The sequence below is a fragment of the Pseudopipra pipra genome, chromosome 14 (assembly GCF_036250125.1).
Source record: "Pseudopipra pipra isolate bDixPip1 chromosome 14, bDixPip1.hap1, whole genome shotgun sequence".
Taxonomy (NCBI): domain Eukaryota; kingdom Metazoa; phylum Chordata; class Aves; order Passeriformes; family Pipridae; genus Pseudopipra; species Pseudopipra pipra.
Genome location: NC_087562.1, coordinates 2,451,359 through 2,473,277, shown reverse-complemented (window position 1 = coordinate 2,473,277; position 21,919 = coordinate 2,451,359). Strand labels below are relative to the sequence as shown.

At 56.5% G+C, this 21,919-nt stretch overlaps 3 protein-coding genes across 5 annotated transcripts in view; 1 reads left to right on the top strand and 2 right to left on the bottom strand.

The window, feature by feature from the left end:
* The window catches only part of PSKH1 (protein serine kinase H1), a 31,420-nt gene extending 24,400 nt beyond the window's left edge, over window positions 1–7,020 (top strand). For all 3 annotated transcript variants that reach the window (XM_064670816.1, XM_064670818.1, XM_064670817.1), the window contains one exon: window positions 301–7,020. In XM_064670816.1, coding sequence (XP_064526886.1) covers window positions 301–618 — 318 coding nt within the window. In that variant the 3' untranslated portion in view covers window positions 619–7,020. The remainder of the gene's footprint in view (window positions 1–300) is intronic.
* Window positions 7,021–8,772: 1,752 nt separating this feature from the next.
* CTRL (chymotrypsin like) lies at window positions 8,773–11,592 on the bottom strand. The gene is made up of 7 exons (XM_064670820.1): window positions 10,881–11,592; window positions 10,646–10,749; window positions 10,384–10,463; window positions 10,085–10,166; window positions 9,812–9,992; window positions 9,236–9,369; window positions 8,773–8,992 (listed from the first exon to the last, which is right to left on the bottom strand). The coding sequence occupies exons 1-7, from the start codon at window positions 10,930–10,932 to the stop codon at window positions 8,837–8,839; spliced, it is 789 nt and encodes a 262-aa protein (XP_064526890.1). The 5' UTR covers window positions 10,933–11,592; the 3' UTR covers window positions 8,773–8,836.
* A 269-nt stretch (window positions 11,593–11,861) lies between these two features.
* Window positions 11,862–21,913, bottom strand: EXOC3L1 (exocyst complex component 3 like 1). The gene is made up of 13 exons (XM_064670808.1): window positions 20,856–21,913; window positions 19,727–19,887; window positions 18,288–18,507; window positions 17,311–17,971; window positions 17,007–17,124; window positions 16,706–16,831; window positions 16,488–16,588; window positions 15,953–16,063; window positions 15,688–15,817; window positions 14,542–14,664; window positions 14,067–14,222; window positions 13,542–13,666; window positions 11,862–13,097 (listed from the first exon to the last, which is right to left on the bottom strand). The coding sequence occupies exons 1-13, from the start codon at window positions 20,896–20,898 to the stop codon at window positions 12,911–12,913; spliced, it is 2,262 nt and encodes a 753-aa protein (XP_064526878.1). The 5' UTR covers window positions 20,899–21,913; the 3' UTR covers window positions 11,862–12,910.
* Between the last annotated feature and the right edge of the window lie 6 nt (window positions 21,914–21,919).

Genomic DNA, 21,919 nt, shown 5'->3' with positions numbered 1-21,919 from the left:
AGGGCTCGTGTTCATGCAGTAATGGCTTTGTCAGGTACAGAGCCCTTGGACTGGGGAGGGTCTTCAATGGGATACAGTTACTGTGCATTTCCCACTAATTCAGCCTCTCCCCCTGACCTGAAGTAATTGTGTCTCATTCTCCTTGGGCAGATACCGTCAGTCACAGATCTGAAGGTCTGAGGAAAAAAGAGAAGAGGAGCAGCAGAATGGCCCAAAGTGCCTTTTGGGCATGGGTGGAATTGATTAATCAGCAAAGCTGTGCCAGGATGTTTCATTCTAATCAGCTCTCTTGTGTTTCAGCCCTGGCCCAGCGTGTCCAACCTGGCCAAGGATTTCATCGACCGCCTGCTTACGGTGGACCCCAGTGACAGGATGACGGCCCTCCAGGCCCTGAAGCACCCGTGGGTGGTCAGCATGGCAGCCTCTTCCTCCATGAAGAACCTCCACCGTTCCATCTCCCAAAACCTGCTCAAGAGGGCGTCTTCCCGCTGCCAGAGCACCAAGTCTGCGCAGTCCACCCGCTCCAGCCGCTCCACCAAATCCAACAAGTCGCGGCGGGTGCGGGAGCGGGAGCTGCGGGAGCTCAACCTGCGCTACCAGCAGCAGTACACGGGCTGAGCCCCGGCTGGCACCCGCCGGGCGCCTTTCCAGATGTCTGCTCTGCCGTGGAGGTGTGCGCACACGCCCTGTGAGGAACGTCCGGGTTCCTCCCTCCCTTCCTCCGAGGTGTTCCCCCCCACCCACGAGGAAGCAGAGGAAAGGGAGCCCTGCGAGCTGTGCCGCGCCAGAAACGGGGCGGGGGGGGAGCCCCTGCGGGCTCAGAGCACCGAGCAATACAAAAATTAAGGAGCCACGTGGGGAGAAGAGCTCTTTCCGTGTCCCGGGAGCTTGGTTTGTTCGTAGTTATTTATTAATTCCAGAACGTTGAGTTTCTCTCGCTTGCGCGCGGGGGGGAAAAAAGCCCCAACCAAATCACTTGTCCTGTACATGCGCATCCGTGTGTGCACATACACGTGTGGGTGTGTGTATGTATCGAAAAATTATATATACACACAGATTTGGAGCTGGTTTAGTCAGACTCCGTGGTGCCTTTGCAGCAAAGCCGGTGTGAGTCATATGCAGTTGGAAGTAGGATAGCTCTGACTCACGGGCTGCCCACCAGCTCCTCGCCAAAGAGATGCCAGACAGCAGTTTTCCATGATGGAAAGCTGGGAAGCTGCGAGGTTTCCCCCAAGGGCTGCCATCCACCTGATGACGTCAAGGGTTTGCTCGTCAAGGGTTTTGCTCGCCCTGGTGACGTCAAGGGTTTACCCCTGGAATCATCCTTCCCCTGTTTGCAGCGAGACCAGTGCCTGCCATGCAGGGTTTGTTGTTCTTGCTGGGCCATGCCTCTGCTATGTCTGTGACCTGTTACACGCTTCAAAAGAAGAAACTGAGAAAGTCGAGTTGTCTGTGCTAAGTGGGGGGGGGGAGCTGGGATGGGCTATAACCACTGTGTTACCAACCATGTCAGTGCACCAGAACTCCAGTGGTTCCAGGCTGCTCCCTGTCTGCAGATTTGACAGGGCTCCCCTGCTCTGTGTGCCTGTGCTGCCCCAGCACTGCCATTCCTGCTTTGGAACAGTGAGGTGGTGGTGGGAGCTGTTGGGACGGCCACAAATCACTCCATGGCATCAGGGTAAGGGCTTGAGAAGTGGAAGACCAGTCTGGGAGTGTCAGCAGTGACAGTTACCCTGGAGACGTTGCACAAATGCCTTAGAGCTATTAGGGGTGACTTAAATTCAGCAGGAAAAAATTGCCTTTCAGGTGTCCTTGTGCTGTGTGGGTGACATGGGGCTCTCCCGTGGAGGTCTCTCAGAGGAGGTGGGGACTGCAGAGCTGAGCTTTGTGCAAGCCTGCTGAGTTATCTTCCCAACTAGTTACAGCAGCAAAGTGAGGCTGATGGCACAGTCCCAGGATGGATTTGGCTTCTTGTGGTAGCAGAGACAAGATCTGCAGTGAAAGAGAATGCTGGGTTTTGAAACTTTTCATATGAAGCCGGTTTGCTTCGTGCTGTGCACTTGGGAAGTGCTTGCTTGGCTCTTGGTGGGAGGTGCAAGCTCAAGGGACTGGTGAGCATGGCCTTTTCCCAGGATTGATGCCTGTGCCACGGTGTTTCAGTGTCAGCAAGGGCTGGAGTGGACTCCAGGGAGCTCCAGGGAGCTCTCACTGTACTGGCCTCTTGGTCAGCAAACAGCAAAGCAGCTTCAGTGGGAGAAGATTGAGTTTTCTGTGCTAAGGGAAGAAAAGGGGAATTTCCTAGGGATGTGCTTCCCACCCCATAGCTGGGATGGGGTGTAACCACAGCAAGCTCAGCCTGGTGTGCCCAAGCATGCAGTGGGTAGTACAGCAGAGGAAACCTGAGGACAGCCACTGTGTGTAGCAGGGGTGAATTCTAAATCCCTTGCATGGTTTTTCATGTTGTTTTGAAAGCTTTGCATCCTTTGCAGGCTCCCCTTTCTCTGAACAACCATCCTACCATGTCACATGCAGTCTTTTTGCCATCAGCATTAACGGATACCGCAGAATTCCCAAAACCTGTTTTTTTCAACTCTGTCTGTGGACTGCAAACAAAAATGTCTTCAGTGTCTTTTACCTCCTCACGTGGTTTTGTTACCGTGAGCTATAAACTAGATGTGATTTCTGACAGAGCAGCCAGCTTGCCACATTTTGCTTCATAAAGGATTCAGTGTCCCTCGTGTTACTGCAAAGCAGCTCTCTGAAAGCAGGAGCCCCTCTGAGACCAGCATCAGCTGCACCAAGGGTGCCCTGCACGTGAGGTGATGGCAGGATGCTGCTCCCTGGGAGCACTTCTGGTTCTGAGCCGTTACTCAAAGAGTCTTTGGTGTGTTTGGAGCATCACACCCAGGCACTGTGATCTCCTTTACCTCCCCAGTGCACTCATGGCCCTCCCTAGATTGTTTTGCCTGTTTATCCCTAAAACAGGTATTTTGCCAGTGTGAGAGGGTCACACTGATGAACTGAGCCAAGATCTCTAGACCCTGAGACGCTTCCTGCTGACCACTAGACCATCAAAATGCACAGGCATCGTGCAGATGTCTGCCCTTACTGTTCCTTCATCCTTCTCTTGTGGGATGAGGGATAAATAGAGATGGGGAGGAAGTCAGGACATTGAGCTCTGGGCTGACCAGGCTTGTTTCTCCACCTTCACAAAGCAGAAAACAGTCTTCTCATCTGAGACACTTTTTGCTCCGTTGCTCTTTTCCGCAACTGGTTTTTCACCAGGAAAAGTTCAGAGCGATGTGATTCGTGGTGACTTTGGGGTGGAATGTGTTGTGGGAAGCGAGATGTTGCTTTGTAGGTTCCTGGCAGTGTCAGGTTTTGGTGGTGATGCTCTGTGACTGGGGGTGAATTGGCACAAGGGAGGATCCATCACATACATGAGCCATGCTGAATCTCTGCCTCTCCATGGTACGGAGGTGTCTGTGGAGCTCGGACACTCTGCTTCTTGGGAATTACAGCAAGAGGACCAAGGCCATCCCATAAGGGGCTTTGGCTTTTCTAGAAAAAGAACTCTTAATTCTCTTCACAATGTTTTCTTGTTTGCATGGAAAAATCAGTGTAAACTTGGGGAAAATTTTATGGGCTTTCCTTCCATTGTTTGATTAGAACACTGTTGGCTCATTCCCTCTTCTTTTTCTAAATTCAGTATTTACAGGAACTCTTGCACCCAGACAAAAACATGTGTGGGCAGAGGAGAGACAAGCAGAGCTCCCTCCAAGTGTCCCTGGAGTCCTCAGTGATCTTTCCTTCAGTCTGTCTGGAAAACTGTGAAGATCCAAGTGCCATGTCAGAAAGTCCAGCTTAAAACCAATTCCTCGGGTGCTTTTATCCTTCCAACTGGGGCATGTTTTCATCTGGGTCAGGTGCAGGGAGGGACAGGCAAAGTGCTGTAATTCTGAGCCATAGTCCAAGTGCCTTCAATCTGTCCTCTAAGAAGCTCTTCACTGTGAATTACCTTGATCATCTGTCTTCATTCCACAGGAGCATCTCCGTGCTCAGTAGGTCTTAAGTCTCAGGAGTTTACACTTTTCAGGAGTGCCTTGTTTGGGGATTTTAGAAGCTAAAGTCTCTCTGAAATGTTTTTTTTCTGCTCTTCAGTTAAATTTTTTAAATCTCCTCCTTTGGCTCTTGATGGTGGTTCTTAATTTGGCTCGCAGGGTTTTTTTGGAAGCCTTCCTTTGGTCCTGTATGCGCTGGGAGAAAATAGGTAACAACTGCACGTTCCAGACCGTCGCTGGGAGCAGTCTTTGTGTTAGCTGGGGTGCAAATCTCTGAGTACGTTTTGTTTTCCTTACTTTGGTTCATGCAGTGAAAATGAAGTTGGAATGACACCTAGTGGCAAACTGTGGTGTTGTCCTTGTCCAAACACTTCTAGCTACATTCCCACTGTTTCTGGGTGAGATGCTCTTACAAAGAGGAATAGGGGGTTGGTTTGCTGGATGATGGTCTTGGGTCTAGTCCTAGATGTTCATTAGCTGCCCTCTGTGGCACCTGATCCTGAGGAACAGCATTTCAGCCTCCACAGGGATGAGCATGAGTCCACAAGCACCCGCTGGAAGGGATGCAAGGCTTCTGCAGTCAACTCCCCCACTGTAGCCAGGAGATGCTCACCAGCACCTTGGGGAGCATCCTCCTTGGGGAGGCATCTTGGGGGACACTGCAGGAAAGCAAAGCCTAAAGATGCCGAGGCTGGAATCAGTACAGAATCCTGGAATGATTTAGGTTGAAAAGAACCTTAAAGCTCATCTCATTCCAACCCCCTGCCATGGGCAGGGACACTGGACCAGGTTGCTCCAAGCCCCATCCAACCTGACCTTGAATGCTTCCAGGGATGGGGCACCCAAAGCTTCTCTGGGCAGTAAGTTTGGGACTTTCTCCCATCTTGAGACACGGTGGAGCAGCTCAGGGTGTTGCTTCCCAGAGTATTCTGTTTCAGGGAAATGCAGTTTTAAGAAGTAAAGGGAATTAGGGTTGTTTGTCTTTTGGAACTTAGCAGTACTGTGTAAAACAATCCCATCCTTTTGTCCTGGGAGTTTGGCTGCTCTCTTTGGGGAGAGAATTACAGCTTCAAAGAATGTTGATTCCTTGATTATTTTTTTTTTTTGAGGGTTATTGGAAAAGAATGTGAAAAGGTCTTCCAGAAATAGTGTTAGGAGCTCTACAGATTCACATCCAGATTTTTGAGTGCACAGTGGATTTTTCTATGCTTTTTGCTAAAACAGCAATTACTGGTCCATGTTTGATTTACTTCTCACCCTTCTCAGGCTTCTAAAAAACTTCACATGTCAACCCAGTGGTTGAAACCCCCCCTTCCTTCAATGCAGAAGAAGTCTGTGCTATTTAACACTGAGATTGTGATAGCATCCAGATGCTTCTGCCTGTTCCTGATCTGCATTGTTCTTGGAAGAGTACAGCCCTGCATGAGGGAAAGCTTTAGAGCCTTGTGAGGAGCTTAAGCCCAGACAACAGGGCTCAGACCTGCTGGCTTCAGTAGCAATGTGGAAACCAGCTGCAGTGCAGGGCCTGTGTTACGTGTTTGTTTTGGATGTGATAAACCCTCAGACTCTTCACTCCTCTGGAATCTGGATATTTTCTTCTTTTAGGTCAGATTTTTCTGTCCTGATAATTTACATTCTTTCTTAGACCCTGCTCTATTTCTCAATCCTGTTTTCTACCCAAGTGTTTGGCTAATAGAGCCAGCTTTTATCCAATGCACAAACTGGAATAGGGATGATGGTTCACTCTGCTACTGGGCAGCAGCTCTGGCTTTGGCTCTGCAGGAGCTGTGGTGAGTCTGGGGCAAGGTAGAAGCATCCATGGGAGAAGGCTCCCTTTGAGGACTTGCAGTGCAGGCTCAACTCAATATGATCTTGTACCACATAGGGCAACTAGTGTGTGGCTGTTACAGGCCTCTTGTGGTGCTGTGTGGGGCCATGTTCTTAGTTTAAGTGATGATACTAAAGATTTGGAAGGTTCGAGGTGGCATAAATTAAAAATCCCAATTGTTTGACTTAATTTATTTTTCTAAATGATGCAGAGCAGCACAGAGATCAGCTTTTTGGGAGGAGGAGTTGCAAACTCTTCTCTGGCAGCAGTGTGAGCCCTGGGACTTTCAGGGAGGGTGGTTTGTCCTGGCCTCTCACCCACTCGGCTTCCTCCTGGAAAATACCACACAGTGCCTGCACCACTCAGTGCCACACACCCAGCTCTGAGTTGCCTTCACCACTCCTGGGAGGGTTATGGTGCTTTCTTTGACCACTCAGTCTCCTCTTTCATCCTGGATTAAGAACGCAGCTCTTGGGTGCCCGCTGTGCCTTACTGTGCAGGAACCTTCCCAAAGGAATAAATGTGAAGCAGCAGGGATGCAATGGCACCCTCGGTGTCCTGAGAGCAGAGGGAGCTCTGCCTGGTGACAGTTGTTCCTTCTCCCCTGTCCTCCCCTGCCTGGTTATGCTGTAGGTCCCTCCTGTGTGACGGGCGAGCGTCTGGCTGCTGTTACAGGTGTCGTTGCACTGTTTGTCTGCTGAATGTGGAAGAGATCCTGGAACAGCTCCACGGCCCCAGCGAGGTGTGTTACAAACCAGCAGCTCCTGCGTGGACGCTCAGATGCCTCAAGTTTTCCTGTTGCCCTTCACTACGGAAAGACACCTCCCGGGAAGCTCTCGGGATCGGAGATCTTCCGGCACTTGATGTTATTTTTGGTTGCCCAGTTTCCGGTGCTGGGTTGGAATTGTTTGGAAGTAACTCCGGTCGTATCCAGTCAGTCTCCTCATGGGACTGTTTTGAGAAGTGTCCCGTTCTGTGCCTTGCCTTTTGAGTCCTGGCTTTACTCTAGGGACTGTCATGTTGGATGAGGTTGGAATCATTGTAATTAGTCCATAATGTTGCAATTAGAGTGTACAGAATTATTTATTTGGTGTACTCAGTCTGCTAAAACATGTCCATGTATTCTGTGTACCCCGTGGCTCTGCTGTCGTTACTTCTGCCTCCTGGATCACCCATGGGCTCACTGCTGGGAATGATGGTCAGTAAACACATGGAAAGCCAGGACCTGCTCACCTCTCCAACATGTTCTTGGGTCACAGCAAGAAGGTAAATAGTTTGCTGATTTGTCACAGCTGCTGCCCAAGGGAGACCTTGTGCAGGGCTGGGATGTCCATGGGATGCTCTGGGTGACAGCCTGCTGCTGGAAGGCAGGGTTGGGAGGCTTAGCAGGCACTTTGGGATATTGTCTTCACTTTTCTTTGGCTGCAGGGTGGTAAACTGGGCCAGAGAAATGCTCTGGTTTGCACACAGCCACTTGTCACTTCTGCAGTTTCACTCTGAGCAAAACCTGTAATATCAAATGATCAGTGCACAACCCTCTTGAGCCACCTCCTCCTGGAAAGGAGGGGATTTTTCAGGGGCAGGGGGCCCTGTCCCCATGGTGGGAGGGCTGACAGTGACCTGAGCACTTGGAGCAGATGACCCATAGTGCTGCAATTGTTCAATTCCTCTTTGAAGCTCCTTGTAGCCACCAGTTTCCTCTGCCCACATGGCCCATTCCCACATCTCTGACATTCACCTGACTTTAAGGTCAGTTGGGAATTCCCTGCAGAGCAGACTACTAAATGAAGCTAAATTTTGTCCTACCAAACTAAAATTTGTCAGCCCTGGGCTTTATTTGAGCAGATCTTTTTTAAATTCAATCATATAGGCCGGGCTATTTGTTTTTGCCCTCCATTGATGCTCCATATCCCTTCCCATGGGTGTGTCCCATGTGATGTGTAGCATCACATTTTCTCTACAACTGCTTGATAGAGTGATTACAACATTTTGGGGGCTGTGATTCACACAGGAAAGGTTTTGTATTGCAGTCACATCACTGCTAAGGAAAAACAAACCCCATGCCTCATGTTGGGACAGTTTGATCCTGCTCCTCTCCGTAGTGTCCCATCACCAGCTCTATTTTGAGCAGCTAGGAACTCGGTTTTAATTCACTGAACATGTGTCTTGTTACTCCCATGTCACACAAGACTTTATTTATTTTTTTTTTGCACCAGCCATTGTCTCAACATCTGGGTGAGAACTTGTTGCCTGACCTTGAATTTTGTTTTCAGCTTCAAATTTTCCATTGGGATGGCCTTCAGTTTCCCACTCTGTTACCTGGCAGATCTGCAGGTGTGAAGCAGCAGGTTCTCCAGCCTCCCCCTTCCACCTTCCCCAAGACCTGGAGCTGCTCTCGGCACTTCTCCCTTTCAGCTCTGTGTTCCCAGGCTGCTGCACAAGTCACGGCTTTAAACTGCATGCAGGGATCTTTTAGGATCCTGTGAACCCACCAGCATCCACCCTCCACTGCAAGCTGAGCTTTCTGGTGCTGAGCCTGCTGAGCTGCAGCTCCACAGTCCCTTCCCTGGTAGCACCTCACATGTGGGTCAGTGGAAGGACCCTTCTCCCCCCTCAGTGCCGTGGTGGTCTCTGGGCTGGTGCCAGGGTGTAGGTACTTGTGCTTGAAGACCCTCTGAGCAGCCCTTGAGGCACAGCCAGCCCTGCTCCCCCTCTGCCCAAGCGTCATGTCCTGGCTTCACACCTCCCCCTGGGTCCCAGGGAAGTTCCAGCTCTGGGAAGTTCGTGGGTTCAGGAGAGGAGCGTGGGGTGGCCCAGGCTCCCCCGTGTGCCTTCCACCCTGGTCTGCACCATGAGGAGAAAGGAGGCAGAGGCAGCGCTTGGCACAAGCCAACTGTGATACTTTATTAATCCCAGTGAAGGGATCACAGTGCCAGCAGCTTCACCCCTAAGCGATGATGGAGTCGATCCAGTTGCGGAACTGGCTGACGCGGGTGTACATGGCCGGAGTGTAGACGTTGCAGTTGGAGGTTCCCCAGGAGACGATGCCGATCAGAATCCAGCCATTGGCACTCTGGTACACCAGAGGTCCACCGGAGTCACCCTGCAGAGAAGACTCGTGCTCAGTGCTCCTGGCACGTGCTCCAGACCGGTCCCTGCCACCCCAGCCACTGCTCCCCTGCGCACAGCCAGGTGCCGGAGCTTAAGTCTCTGGCTCCACAGATGCAAGATGCCACGTATCCCCCTCCTCCCCCTCCCTGTGATGGCAGTGGGAGCTCAGCAAGACTCCACATTTCTTTCTCTTCCTCCACCCACCCTGTGGTGCAGCAGGAGCTCATCTCCTTACCTGGCAGGAGGAGGCACCGGCCCCGCCGGCGCAGATCATGGCACTGGTGATGCGGCTGCCCCAGTACTGCGTGCACTGGGTCTGGGAGATCAGGGGCACGACTACCTGCTGCAGGGACGTTGCCAAGGCTTGATCTAGGGGAAGAAGCACCATTAAATCACCTCAGTGTTGGTGGGTCTCCTGGAAAGCACATGGGTGCCCTGGGCAAGCTCCCGCTGGTGCTCCCGAATACACGGGTGCTGCCATGGAAAAGCGCTTTTCCCCTCTGTGCCAATGTACCCCTTCTTCCTTGAGCAGGAGAGAGTAATCAGACATTGGAATGGGCTGCCCAGGAAGGTGGTGGAGTCACCGTCCCTGGAGGTTTTTTAAGATGAGACTGGATGTGGCATCAGTGCCATGGTCTGGTAACCACGGCAGGGATGGATCAAGGGTTGGACTTGATGACCTCGGAGGTCTTTTCCAATCTGGTCGATTCTGTGATTCTATGTGTCTTCCCCCAGGCAGCCCTGGACCCTCAGAGCCCCCAGGAAGAACAGCAGCCACACACAGCCCTCCCTGGAGCCACAGCACACGTACAGTTGGGGTTGGTGCGTCCCCAGCCGGTGGTGACAGCCTGGGCGTTGTAGGGCAGAACCAGGTTGGCGGGGGCCAGGCAGATGGGGGCCACAGTGGATCCCAGCTGGGCGGGCGTGGAGAGCCTCAGCAGGGTGATGTCGTTGTTCATGGTGTTGGCGTTCCAGCCGGGGTTGGTGATGGCCTGCAGAGAAACACGGTAGCACTTCATCCCTGCCCCGCGGGAGCAGCCGCAGTGCGGAGGTGCAGCCCCGTCCCGGGACCATCCCCGCTCACCCTGGACACAGTCTTCACTTGAACAGCCTCGGCGCTGGAGCTCAGGTCATATTCCCCAAGGACGACGACATGGGCGCTCGGGCTGCGAGAGGTAAGAGAGAGTCAGGGGGACGTGGGGCATCCAGCACCCCAGGGTGGGAACAGGAACCCAAGGGAAGCCACCATGGGGACAACTGGGGGAGGAAGCCCAGGGCTGCTCAGGCGTTTGGGGCTGACCCAAGTGGCACTCAGCAATGCCCAGCATGCTCCAAACCCCTGACAGTGGCACCAGTGTGGGCTGGCCAGGCACAGTTCTTTACTTGAAGTTGCAGTGGGCAGCTGTGACGACCCAGTACTGGTTGATCAAGGAGCCGCCGCAGAAGTGGGATCCTGTGTAGGTCTGGGGAGCAAAGAGGGAGGAGGAGCTGGGGCTGGGCAGGCTGAGCACCCCCAGGCTGGGGACAGTCAGGGCTCCCTTTGTGCCCACCCACCTCCCAGCCACAGCGCCCGGCTTGCTCTGCCGTGCTGTGCCACCGCAGTGCTCAGGGCACTGCCCCTGCCCGGGGGGGGACGGTGCTGTACCTGCAGGGACACCTGCCAGGGCCATGAGCCGGGCACGGCGTTCTGCCCATTGACGATCCTCTCGCTGTAGGCCACTGAGGGACTGACGTCGGGCACCCCACACCCTGCAGGACAGACAGACGGGCACAAGGGTGACCCCAAAAGCTCAGTGCTCGTATCTGGGGGCTGCCTGCGCTGGTATAGGTGGCTCTGTGCACCCCGAGGACCTCCCTGCACCCAGCAGGGCAGCACTTACCAGAGACGGTGCTGGCAAGGGCCAGGCAAGCAACTACCCACAGGAATGCCATCCTGGACAGATTCAGGCTGAGGCCCTGGGGACCACGAGCTTTATAGAAGCCAGGAGGCCACGTGGCTTGTAGCTAGGCTGGTCAAGGTCCCCCTGTGGCCTTGTGTCAGCTGTGGGCAGCAGTGACAGACCAACCCCAGCACACGTCGTGCCCCTTACAAACAGGGATGTGGGAAGGGACTGTCGAAAGGCACCTGGGGTGCTTGGGCTGCTGCTGTAACGAGCTGTGTCAGTTCTCACTGCAGCCTGTGGAGCTGGAGAGGGGAGAGCACCATGGGGCTGTGATGGGGGGCTGCTTACGGGCACACAGCTGGGGTAGCAGTGGGGCTGGACATGCTGGGATGGGCACCAGTGCCTGGGGTGTGGGAGGTCATCCTGTGCCAGATCTGTTTCAGATCTGTTGGCACTAGAGCTTTTTTTCCATGTGGCCATGAAATCCTGGCCTAGGCAAGCGCTGGTCCCAGCTGGATGTTCCCAGGGCTCAGGGCCACCCTTTGAACCACATCCCTGGAACAGGTGAGTGAGTCCCAGAGCCAGTGGGGGCCGGTGAGGAGGGCAGATACCTTCCCAGGCAGGTGGGAGCTGTGGCCAGCTGGGCAAGCACATTGTGAGCCCCAAAGAGGGCAGTGGGCACCTCCCCAAGGTGAGGTTGAGCCCACCACTGAGCATCCCCCCAGCACTACAGCTGCCTGACCCTGACCCCAGGGCTGGGGAGCAGTACAGCCCCCTCCATCCAGGACCTGGGTTATGCAGTGATTCCATCATCCCCTGTGTCACTGAGTGACCTCCCAGGATGGCACTGGGTGCAGGGAGCCAGCCCTGGGGTGATGCTGAACACAAGGATGCTTCTCCCTCCCATGCCACCCACATGCCCTGATCCCTGTCCTGACCCTCTGGGGAGCAGAGCCTGAGGACACTGAAGAGCAAGTGCACAGTTCAGGCCTTTATTTCCAGCAGTGGTGCCACACAAGGACAGCAGGATGCAGCCCACCCCAGGGCAGGAAGCATGGCAGAGTGTGGAGGTCTCCCAGAGTGCTGCAGGGGCTGGGCACAAGGATGTAGGTGGAGACACAGGCTGCTCCTGATCTCCTCATGGCACCTGGGGAGGAGACAGCCAAGGGCCGGGCAGCAGCAGAGGATGGAGGGAGAGCCAGTGCTCAGGGCATTGCTGCACATCACAGAGGAACCTTGGAGCAGGAGGATGCTCGACACAGCAGACACAGCAGGTGGAGAGCCTTGGACTCCAGTCCTGTTTTGGACACTGGCAAACGAGCCAGAGCCAGGAAGTCTGGCAGGTGAGCAGGAACTCGGAGCTGATGGCACTGCCCAGGGCAGGGAGACCACTTTGTGCCCTTCTCCATGCCCGTGAGCCACGATGAGCTGGCTGAGCTGCTCTCCACCAGACATGCAGGGCCCAGGCTGGAGTAGCAACACCTGACCTCAGGGCTGAGCCCAGAGGACCTCCTGTGCCTAAAACCCTCCTGCCAGCCTGCTCCTGGTAAGACTCCAGTCTGCCTGGAAGCTGGGATGGTAGCAGGCTCAATGGCCTGGACCTGCTGCCTCAGGGAGCTGTCTGGAGACTTGGAGAAACCCAAATATCCCTACAGCCCCATGGAGACGTGGATTTGCCACACCTGCAAACTCTTGTCTGCTCTGCAACATCTCTTCCTCCTGCAGGCAAACAGCCAGGCCTGAGCAGCCCTCAGTCACTGTCCCAGCAGGCCAGCAAAACAGCTACAGGCTGGATTTCCCCTGATCCAGGTATCCCAGCACTGGTGCTTGCAGGGGACAGTCTGCTCAGTGAGGCAAGACCAGAGGAGGATGGCACATACCCAGACTGTCCCCAACACAGGACAAGGTGCTGCGTGCAGGGGATGCCACGTGTCACCTCCATTCCCCTCCATGCAGCTGCAGAGATGCCCCCGTGGTCCGTCCCTGTGCCGGGGCAGTGGGCAGGGGGAGCTGGCTGAGGGGCAGTGTCAGGCACACTTGCCCTTGCGAAGGCAGAAGGGCAGCTCTGGCACAGGCACCAGGATGGTGCTGAAGATGGGCCGGTAGCCCTCGGGCAGGACCTGGGGGTGCTGAGCCATCATTTCCAGCACCACGTGCCGCACTTCCTTGGAGACGTCACCCCGGAGGTCCAGCAAGGTGGAGATGTGCTCGTCGCTGGGCAGAGAGCGAGAGGTGAGTCAGGGCGAGCTGCTGGCCCACCCCACCATCCACAGTGCTTGTGTCCCACAAACCTCCCGTGATCCAGAGAAGCCAAGCTGAGGCCAGGGGAGAGCCTGTACTTTGCACCAGGCAAACTTTAAAATTTGCCTGAAAATAACACCCCAAACAACATGAATTTGGTTTTGACATTTCCAATTTGGTGTTTTGTCATTTCTCGCACTTTATTTGGGCACCAGACATGTGACTGCCACAGCAGAACTCCTTTTTCCTTTACCTCTTTGCCCTCAGGGCTTTGCAAGAACACCTCAAATCTGGAGCATGGGAAAAGGCTCAGGTTTCTGCCTGCTCTGCACTGTCATGTCACCTCACAGGGTCCAGCCCCAGACTGGCTTTCCTGGATGGACTCCCACCTTCCCCCTCTCGCAGGAGGTACCTTACCTGGCATCGGGGTACTTGGTGATGAAGCCCAGCACCTCCAGGCTGAGTAGTGCTGGGTCTTTGAGGCAGATCAGCTCCCGCAGAGCAAAGACGGCCTCCAGGCTCTGCTGGCTCTGATCCAGGCCCTGGGAGGGAAAGCAGCCAGGTGTGAGACCCAGGGGAAGTCACCACAGTGGCTGGTGAGACACAGCTGGGTCCCCAGTGCCCACGTGGGGACCTGGTTCTCTGCAGCTCTTTTCTTCCCACTGAGCATGTCCCACCCACCAGGGGCTGCTGTGCAGCCTCACAAATCCCTGCTGGGCAAGGTGATGGTCCCCCAAGTCCCTAATCCAGCCAGTTCCTCCCATCTTGGCCTCACAACCACCCCAGTGTAACAGCCACGTCTTGTTTGTGGGCTGATGTACCCACCCCACTTGCAGGAGGGTGACGGGGGTGAGCTGTGAGCTCCTTTAACCGACCTCGCTGGGTGATTGTGCCCTGCTGTGGCACAGCCCCGGCTCCCCAGCACACCCAGGCCCCTCTCACCAGGCCACAGAAGAGCTCCCGGAGCTGTGTGGTGTCCTGCAGCAGGCGGTCGCAGAGCTGGCCCCGCTCCTCCTCACTCTTGCACACCATCTTCCTCTGCATGAGTGCCCGCAGGTACTGGCTGGCCACCAGCAGCTCGCTCTCCATCAGCAGGAGCTGGGCAGGGGAGAGCTGTCAGTGCTGGCACTGCCTGCGTGTCAGACCCCAGTTCCCCAGGGAAAGGCAAAGAGGAAAAGGGCTGGATACAACACCAAGCCATGGACGACCTGCTGAGAAGACCCTTGGCTGAAGGCACAGAGAAAACAGCCAGACTGGGGGGAAACCCTGAACACCTCTGTGTGGTGGTGCTCTCTGGACTGCTCTGGAGGACACAGGCTCTCTGGCAAACCCAACACACCCTGCACCCCAGCGTGGCACCCAACTGCCCAGCCTCCCTGCCCTACAGACGAGCAGCCGTTCCAAGGACAGGCAGTACCGTGAAGACGGGTTTCCTGACGCGGGAGAAGTGCTTTGCATACTTGTCAATCACTTCACACATGCTGCCGACGAGCTGGGACCCGGAGAGCCACTTGCGGGAGGGCAGCTGCAGGCAGAGGGGCTGAAAGAAGCGGAGGAGCAGTGTCTGTGCCCTGCATTGTCACATCACTCCCGCAGCAGCTGCCAGCTCAGGGCGGCACAACACCCTCAGCTGGTGCCCACCTGCTGCCTGGCAGCACCGCCACTTTGCCTTGCAAAACCCCCAAGCCCCTGCTGCCAGACAAAACTCAGTATAAAAACAGAAGAGTGGTCTAGGTTAAGAAATTATGGAAACCCCCTGGGGCTGTCCCTCCCTGACACCCTAAGAACCGCATTTTGGGGCTTTATCTGGGTCACAGTGCAGCACCTGTGTAGGCAGCAAGCTGCTCCTCACACACTCGCTTTTGGCCTGTCTTGCTGTGATTTTATTTTTAATTTCCACTCTTCCCCACTTCCCTTGTGTAGACATAGCATGTTTTTGGCTGAGGGCTTTGATTTCCAACTCCTGCCCTGCTGTCCTTGCCTGTCTTCCTGCCTGCAGGCACACATTCCCTCTGTCTCTGCTGAGGCCCCGGCCACTGCCGGCAAGCTCTTCACCCTTTGGCTCTTCCTTTGTTTTCATGGCATTCAAGCCCTAAATAGCAATGTTGTTAATTATTCCAGATTTTTGGTCCAGACTCCAGGAAAGCTAAATTTGACTACACTGGCAGGAAACGACTTGGGCAGTTGCACATGGATTTGTATCCTCCACACGGACATCTCCGCTCTCCAGCTGGTTTTCTGCCATGAAACAGCCATAAGAAGAAGCATGAGGCAGCCTGGGGGGGCCCTGGCTCCTGGTCTCTGTCTATTGGTGATTTGGGGGCCACAAACCATCTGCCCCAGTGATATGGGGCAGTGCTGGCTGGTGACAGACATGGGGTGGTTTATCAAGGCCTGGGAGCCAGGCTGGCAGAGATGTCTGCAGGATGATAGCAGGGTATGGAGCACATGGCAGGGATCCCTGGCAGGAATAACTCATGTCTGGGGTGTTGCTGTAGGGCTGTTCTTGCTGGGGACAGGTTTGTTGCAGCCCTGTCAGGCTCAGAGCTGTGGACAAACATACCTGCAGGTCCAGGAGCAGCTCCTCCAGCAGCAGCTGGCAGGCTTTCTTCTGCATCCTGTCTAGAGCAGCCCGGAGGGATGCAGGGACTTCTCTGTGGGCAGTGTTGGGGTGCAGGGAGGAGACAGAGTTGCTACAAGAGAAAGGAGAGGTACAGGTAACCTGGGAACACAGTGGGGACAGTGGTCCTGCAGGAGGACAGGGAGTATGTGGCTTCCCTAGGGGTGGTGGGTTACTACAAAAGCTACACGGTGCTGGTGCAGGTTACCTGAGAGCCAGGTTGTTGTTGAGCATGGCCAGGAGGTAGGAGACATAGTACTTGGGCATGGCCCGGTCCTGCTGGTGCTCCTTCCCGCACTGCACCAGGGCTTCCCGCAGGCTGTGACACAGAGAGGAGACTGTGATGGGCAGAGCAGTCCCGCCACAAAGACATGGAGCTGGGAGGCTCCTGGGGGCACGTGGACCTCCCACAACCCCCCCCCCCAGCTCAGTTGGCTCTTTCCAGATCCTGCCATCAGGCTGGAGAGCGACAGGTTGTTGGGCAGGGTGGGACAGCGGGATCCATTCTGGGCCCCCTTGGGACAGTAGGGCTCAGCAGAGAAGTGTGTGGGGCAGCGAGCCCTGAGAGCTGATGCCCTCAAGGGCTGAGACAGCAGCTCCATGGGCAGACAGGCTGTTGAGCCTTCTGTGACCTGGGTGAGAGTTGGGTGCCCCACGGCAGATCTCCACCACCAGCCCGTGATGCTTGGCCACGGGGCCCGGGGTCTGTGAGGACGGGCAGGGTTGTGAGGGGCTCCACTAACCGGCCCAGAAATGCCTCGAGCTCCTCCAAGGCCATGTTGTAAACCTTCTGCTGCAGAGAGTCATTGATCAAGGAAGCTACCTGGATGTTCTCATTCAGCATCTGCAGCGGGAGAGGAGAGTGGGGGTGAGTCAGGGAGAGCCTGCAGGCCATGGCCCTCTTTTTGGGAGCTCTTAGCATGGCCATGCTCCAGCTGCACCCGTGGTGCTGGGGACCCACCTGCATGACAATGACAGGCAGGGCTGACTGGAAGAATCCCTGGTGGTCTGTCTCGGGTTCCTCTTCCCTGAACCATTCCTTGAACTCCACCTCCAGGGTCCTCTGCATCCACTCTAGCACGCTGGCCTGCGGGATGGACACCCACCACAGGAGGCCCAAGAAGTCAAGAACCAACTCCCTTGAGACCCAACACAGCACAGCAGTGAGTCCTGGGCCTCGTCCCACAGGCTCATGGTCTGGGGCTGCTGTCAGAGCAGATGCTTGGCTCAGTGGTGGTCACTGGGGTCCCTGCTCCACTCACCTTGACTTTCACCACATATCTCCTCTCTGTCTGATCCACAAGCTCAGGGGACATCAAGGGACCCAGAGCAGAAACATCCACTTCTGGGAGAAGGTCAGGGTGACCCATCATCTCTGGGCTGGAAGGCAGAGGTGGATCAGGGCTGGGAAGACCTGTGTTTTCCAGATTTCCTACCTGTCCCTCTGTCCTCCTATTGGTCATCCCCTGGTAGCCAGAGCCACTCTCCCAACCCACCCATGTGCCGGTGAACAACCCAGCTCTCCACAACAACCCCTGCTTTGTTGGTGCCAGGCTTGGTGCTGACCTGTGGTACACATGGAGCGCCCATTCGAGGAGGAGGAAGAGCCCCTGTTTGTCCAGGTCCTCCCGGAGGATCTCCTGGAGGTGGCTGGTGAGGGCCTGGTGGTAGGTGGTAGTGCAGACACTGAGGATGTTGTAGTGAGCTGGGACGCACTGGACCATCAGGTCCTTCACCACACACAGCTCAGACACGATGTCCTTCTGCAGCGCTGCCAGGTGCCTGGCCAGCCCCGGCCCCTCAGCGTCCACGTGAGCAGCACGGAAGCGGGGCCCCGTGATGGTGTCCTGGAGGACATGGTAGAACTTCTGCCTCCAGCCCTTTGGGCGGCCAGGGGGCAGGAAGGTGGCCTCCAGGAGCAGAGTATCATCTATTTTCTCCTCCCGCTCGATGATCCTTACAGCGGTGACAAACAGGACGGGGTCCTCCCGCACCAGCCGCAGGCTGCTGCCCACGATGTCCCACAGCTGCTTGGCCAGGGTCTCGTTGAGCTGCTGCAGGCCGCTGAAGTAGGACAGCACGGTTGTCTGGGCGCTGGAGAGCCCGCGGAGGTGCAGCTGGGAGAGGATGTCATCCCGGAGGTGCTCCACCATCATGAGCTCCGCGTGGGCCTCCAGCAGGCGCTGCCCATGGAGCAGCTGCAGGGTATGGGAAAAAACCTCCTGCACTGTGGGAGAGGGAGGAGAGATGCCAGGACTCAGCGCGGGGGCCGAAGGGGGTTTGCACCAGGGACGTGGGTGCAGCTTATCAGGGAGACAGTGAGGGGAAGGGTCTGAGGTCTGGGGCTCTGGGAACACCGTGCTGGATCAGGCCCTGGGGAGGCAATGAAATCTCCATCTATGGAGACTTTCCAAACCCAACAGGCAAAGCAAGAGCGACCTGCTCAAGCTTTGCTGCCAGCCCTGCACAGAGCCCATGGTTGGACTGAAATTCTCCCCTCTGCCTTCCAGCCCAAATCCAACAGGACTGGGCCAGTGCCTTACCCGAGAAGATCTGTGGCAGCACCTGGACCACGGAGGCCAGCTGGACGTGCTTCTCCACCAGCGCCCTCATCTGCTGCAGGCCCTGGAAGTGGTCAGCGCTGTCCAGCAGGGCCCAGCGTGCAGCCTCCAGGTCCTGGCACACGCTCTGCACCTCCTGCGCCGCCGACCGCAGCTGCTCCAGCCCTGTGCTCACCCCCTCCAGGTAGGACTGGACGGTTGACTGGGGAGCAGAAGAGGATGGAGGGGCAGTGGAGCAGCCCCAGAAGGCAGGAGGACTCCCACACTGTCCTGGCCCTGCACAGTCTGTGTTGCAGGCACCCTCCCAGCCCCACAAGGTCGCACCTGCCCCTGTCATCACAACCTCAGACCATCACATCTCTTGGACCTTCTGTGACAGCCCCACTCCACTGCACACCCAGCTTCTAGGAACCCCCTCCAGCAGCAGGAATGGCTCATAGGGGGTGGGGTGAGGGGCAATGACTGCTGTGCATGAGGTGGGAGAAGGGCATCACTTTGGGGTGACCAAGACCACAGGATAAGCAGTAACTAGATGTCTCCTTTAAAAATACTACTTTGCTGCTGCAAAACAGCAGAAGGCCACAGGGCCCTTGTGTACCCCCCAGGCATATAGATGGCTTGAAGTACCTCAGTGGCTGTAAAAACCCTCCTCCAAAAGGGATTTCCATCATTTCCAGCCCTGCAGGGGCACTGGTACATCTTCACACCCTGTTATCCACCCATTTAATGCCCATCTCCTGGTGCCACTGTCCTTCTACCCAGTATCACCAGAAACAAGTTGCTTTCTCTGAGGCCACATCACTTAAAACAAGTTGCCTCCTGGATAATTCAACCACACTTAAGAGTAGGAGAAACCATCTCCAAAGTAATCAGGAGAAGGCTGCAGTGCTCAGACAGATTGGGTCCCAGGGTCAGTCATTCCTTGGGTCATGTAAAAAGGTCACTCTGAGGAAGGAAGTTGGGCAGGGGGACTGGAACAGCCCTTGCAGATGTGTAGAAATGGAATTTCCCGTGCGGGGACCAGAAGGCAGGGGCAGGTTGGAGCTCTGTGCCTCCTCCCAGCTGTGAGGAAGGGCAGCCTTTGGTGCTGGGATGGGGCAGTGATGGGGAGTGCTGACTCCTGCACGTGGGATGTGCTGAACCCCCTCGGTGTTTTATTTTGAAGGATGGTCAGAAACATGGGAGACTCATTTTAACACTTCAGACACGGCCTGAGAATAGGGCAGCAGGTGGGGGTTACCAGATCTTTTCTCCAAAACAATTGCCATTTCCCCCACAAAGCACCAGCCAAAGGAAAAGATTTTGCCAAAAGTGGACAGAAAGATGATTCAACGCACAAGAGGGCACCCTGGCTGGAATCCCTGCCTGGAGAGGCGGTGAGGCTGCGGGTGTCCACATGCTGGGCTGTGGCAAACACCCACCTTCAGCCGGGACTGGATGGAGCTGTTCCTCTGTGTCTCTCGGCTCCGGTAATGCCCGAGCCCCTCCAGTTTCTCGGGGCGGTAAAACACCCCTGAAGCCCATTTCAGAGCGGCTCCTCTCGCCAGCTTCTCAGCCTTCTCTGCTTCCGGCCACTCCTCATCTGGGGATGAAGCCAGGGGTCAGTGAGCACAACGAAGTGGGGCAGGAAGAGCCCCTGAGGCCGGAGGAGGGAAGCTGCTGCCAGCAGACTTCCAAGCACACCCCGATGTGGGACAGGATGGCATCAAGCGGGTACTTCCAGAAGGGCCCCGCAAGGTGCCACAGCTACAGACCGGTATTGTCACAGTGGCTGTGGCAATGAGAAGGCTGCCCTGGGAAACTGTGACTCAGCCTGCCAGTTGAGTCCTCAGGCTGTCCCCAGGCCGAGCACACATCCCCATTGCTCCCCCAAACACAATGGTGGGTTGTCTGAGTGGGTCTGGTGCCACCTTGGGAAGTCCCCAGCAGGGCTGAGACTCTGGCAATGAGTCAGCAGGAGGGATGGAGAGGTGGCAGCTCTCCCACAAAGGAGAACCAGGCAAAGGTGAGGATGGGAGGCTCCTGAGCTTCCAAAAGCACCCACACTATGGGGGGCCCAGTGTTCCCCTTGGTGCAGGGTCCTAAGCCATGTCAAAGGCCTCCTGGCCAAAGCGGAGGGCTGAGAACCAGCACAGTTATCACACACCAGTCCCTGTCCCCAGCGAGGAGGGGACAGTTTAATCGCTGCCCCCACCCCATCCCCAGCCACTCCCTGCGGCCCCGCAGGGATGTCACCCAGTGCCAAGCCAGGCTCCTGCTCTGCTGGGAAGCCACCGGCAGCCTCAGGTCCGGGGGGCTTCGGAGGAGGACAGCAGCTTTGAGGATAAGATGTGCAGGGAGCAGCGCTGCCCCCGGCGCAGATATCACCATCGGGAAGCACAGCCAGGCTTCCACCCCACCCAAGAACACAAGGCACCAGCTCCCGGCACAGTAAACAGGTCCAGGAGCTGGTGAGGCAGAGGGCAGGAGAGCCCCCAGAATGTGCTGCAAGCAGTAGCATCCCTCCCCTGCCCAGTTCGCCGGCTCCCCGGGGCGCATCACCCCCGTTACCTCTGGGGCTGGCGGCGCGCTCGTCCTCCGCAGACATGCCCATGGTGTCCGGGCTGTGTGGAGCTGCGGGGGCCAGGGCAGGGCTGCGGAGGAAGCCGGCAGCCGTTTCCTCAGCCGGAGCAGCCGCGCTCCTCAGGGCCCCATTGTGTTCCCGCAGCCGCGCTCAGGACGTCAGGAACGGGGGGCGGAGGGGAGGGGGGGACACGGGAAAGCACCGCGACAGCCGCAGGGCTCGGGAGTGGAGACCATAGGATCGTTTAGGTTGGAAAAGCACTCCAAGATCATCGAGTCCAACCGTTAACCCGGCACCGACAAACCCACCACTAAACCAGGTTCCCAAGTGACACATCCACACGCCTTTCGAACACCTCCAGGCACGGTGACTCCACCACTGCCCCGGCCAGCCTGTTCCAGTGCCTGACCACGCTTTCCGTGAAGATATTTTTCCCAATATCCAATCTAACCCACTCCTGAGGGGAGCCTCAACTTGAGGCTATTTGCTCTCGTCCTGGAAGTCACACCCTGCGTGCCCTCCCCTGCAGCCCCGTTCCCCCGGACACACAGCCCCTCTCCGTGCTCCCAGCGCTGGCTCGGGGAGGAAAGCGGGATGCCGGGGTGCCCCTGTCAGACCTCAGCCCATCCGTAGTGGGAAACCCCTAAGGCTGGACCAGCCGGGAAAGGATTCACTGTGCCAGCCTGACCCGAAGGCGAGAGGGCGTGGAGGCGGGGATGGACCCTCCACGGCCGGGGATGGACCTGGAGATATCCCCCTGCCACAAACTGCCTTCCACGAGGCACAGGCTGGAGGATTCCTTCCCAGCGTGGAGGACTCCCGGGTGTGTCGGAGCAGCAAATCGCCCCTGTCACCGGGCGGTGCGAGCCGGGCACAGGGCGGGGGTTTGGCTTTGGTACCGCAGGACGGCGAGGGGATGGGCGCACCCCGCGGCTTCACCCCGGGGGGACCCCCCGCGCCGGGGGGATGCCCGGACCGCCAGGCACCCACCCCTCGCCCCCGGGAGGCGGCGGTGGGGAGTCCCCCGTCCCCGCCCCGTCCCCGCCCCGGA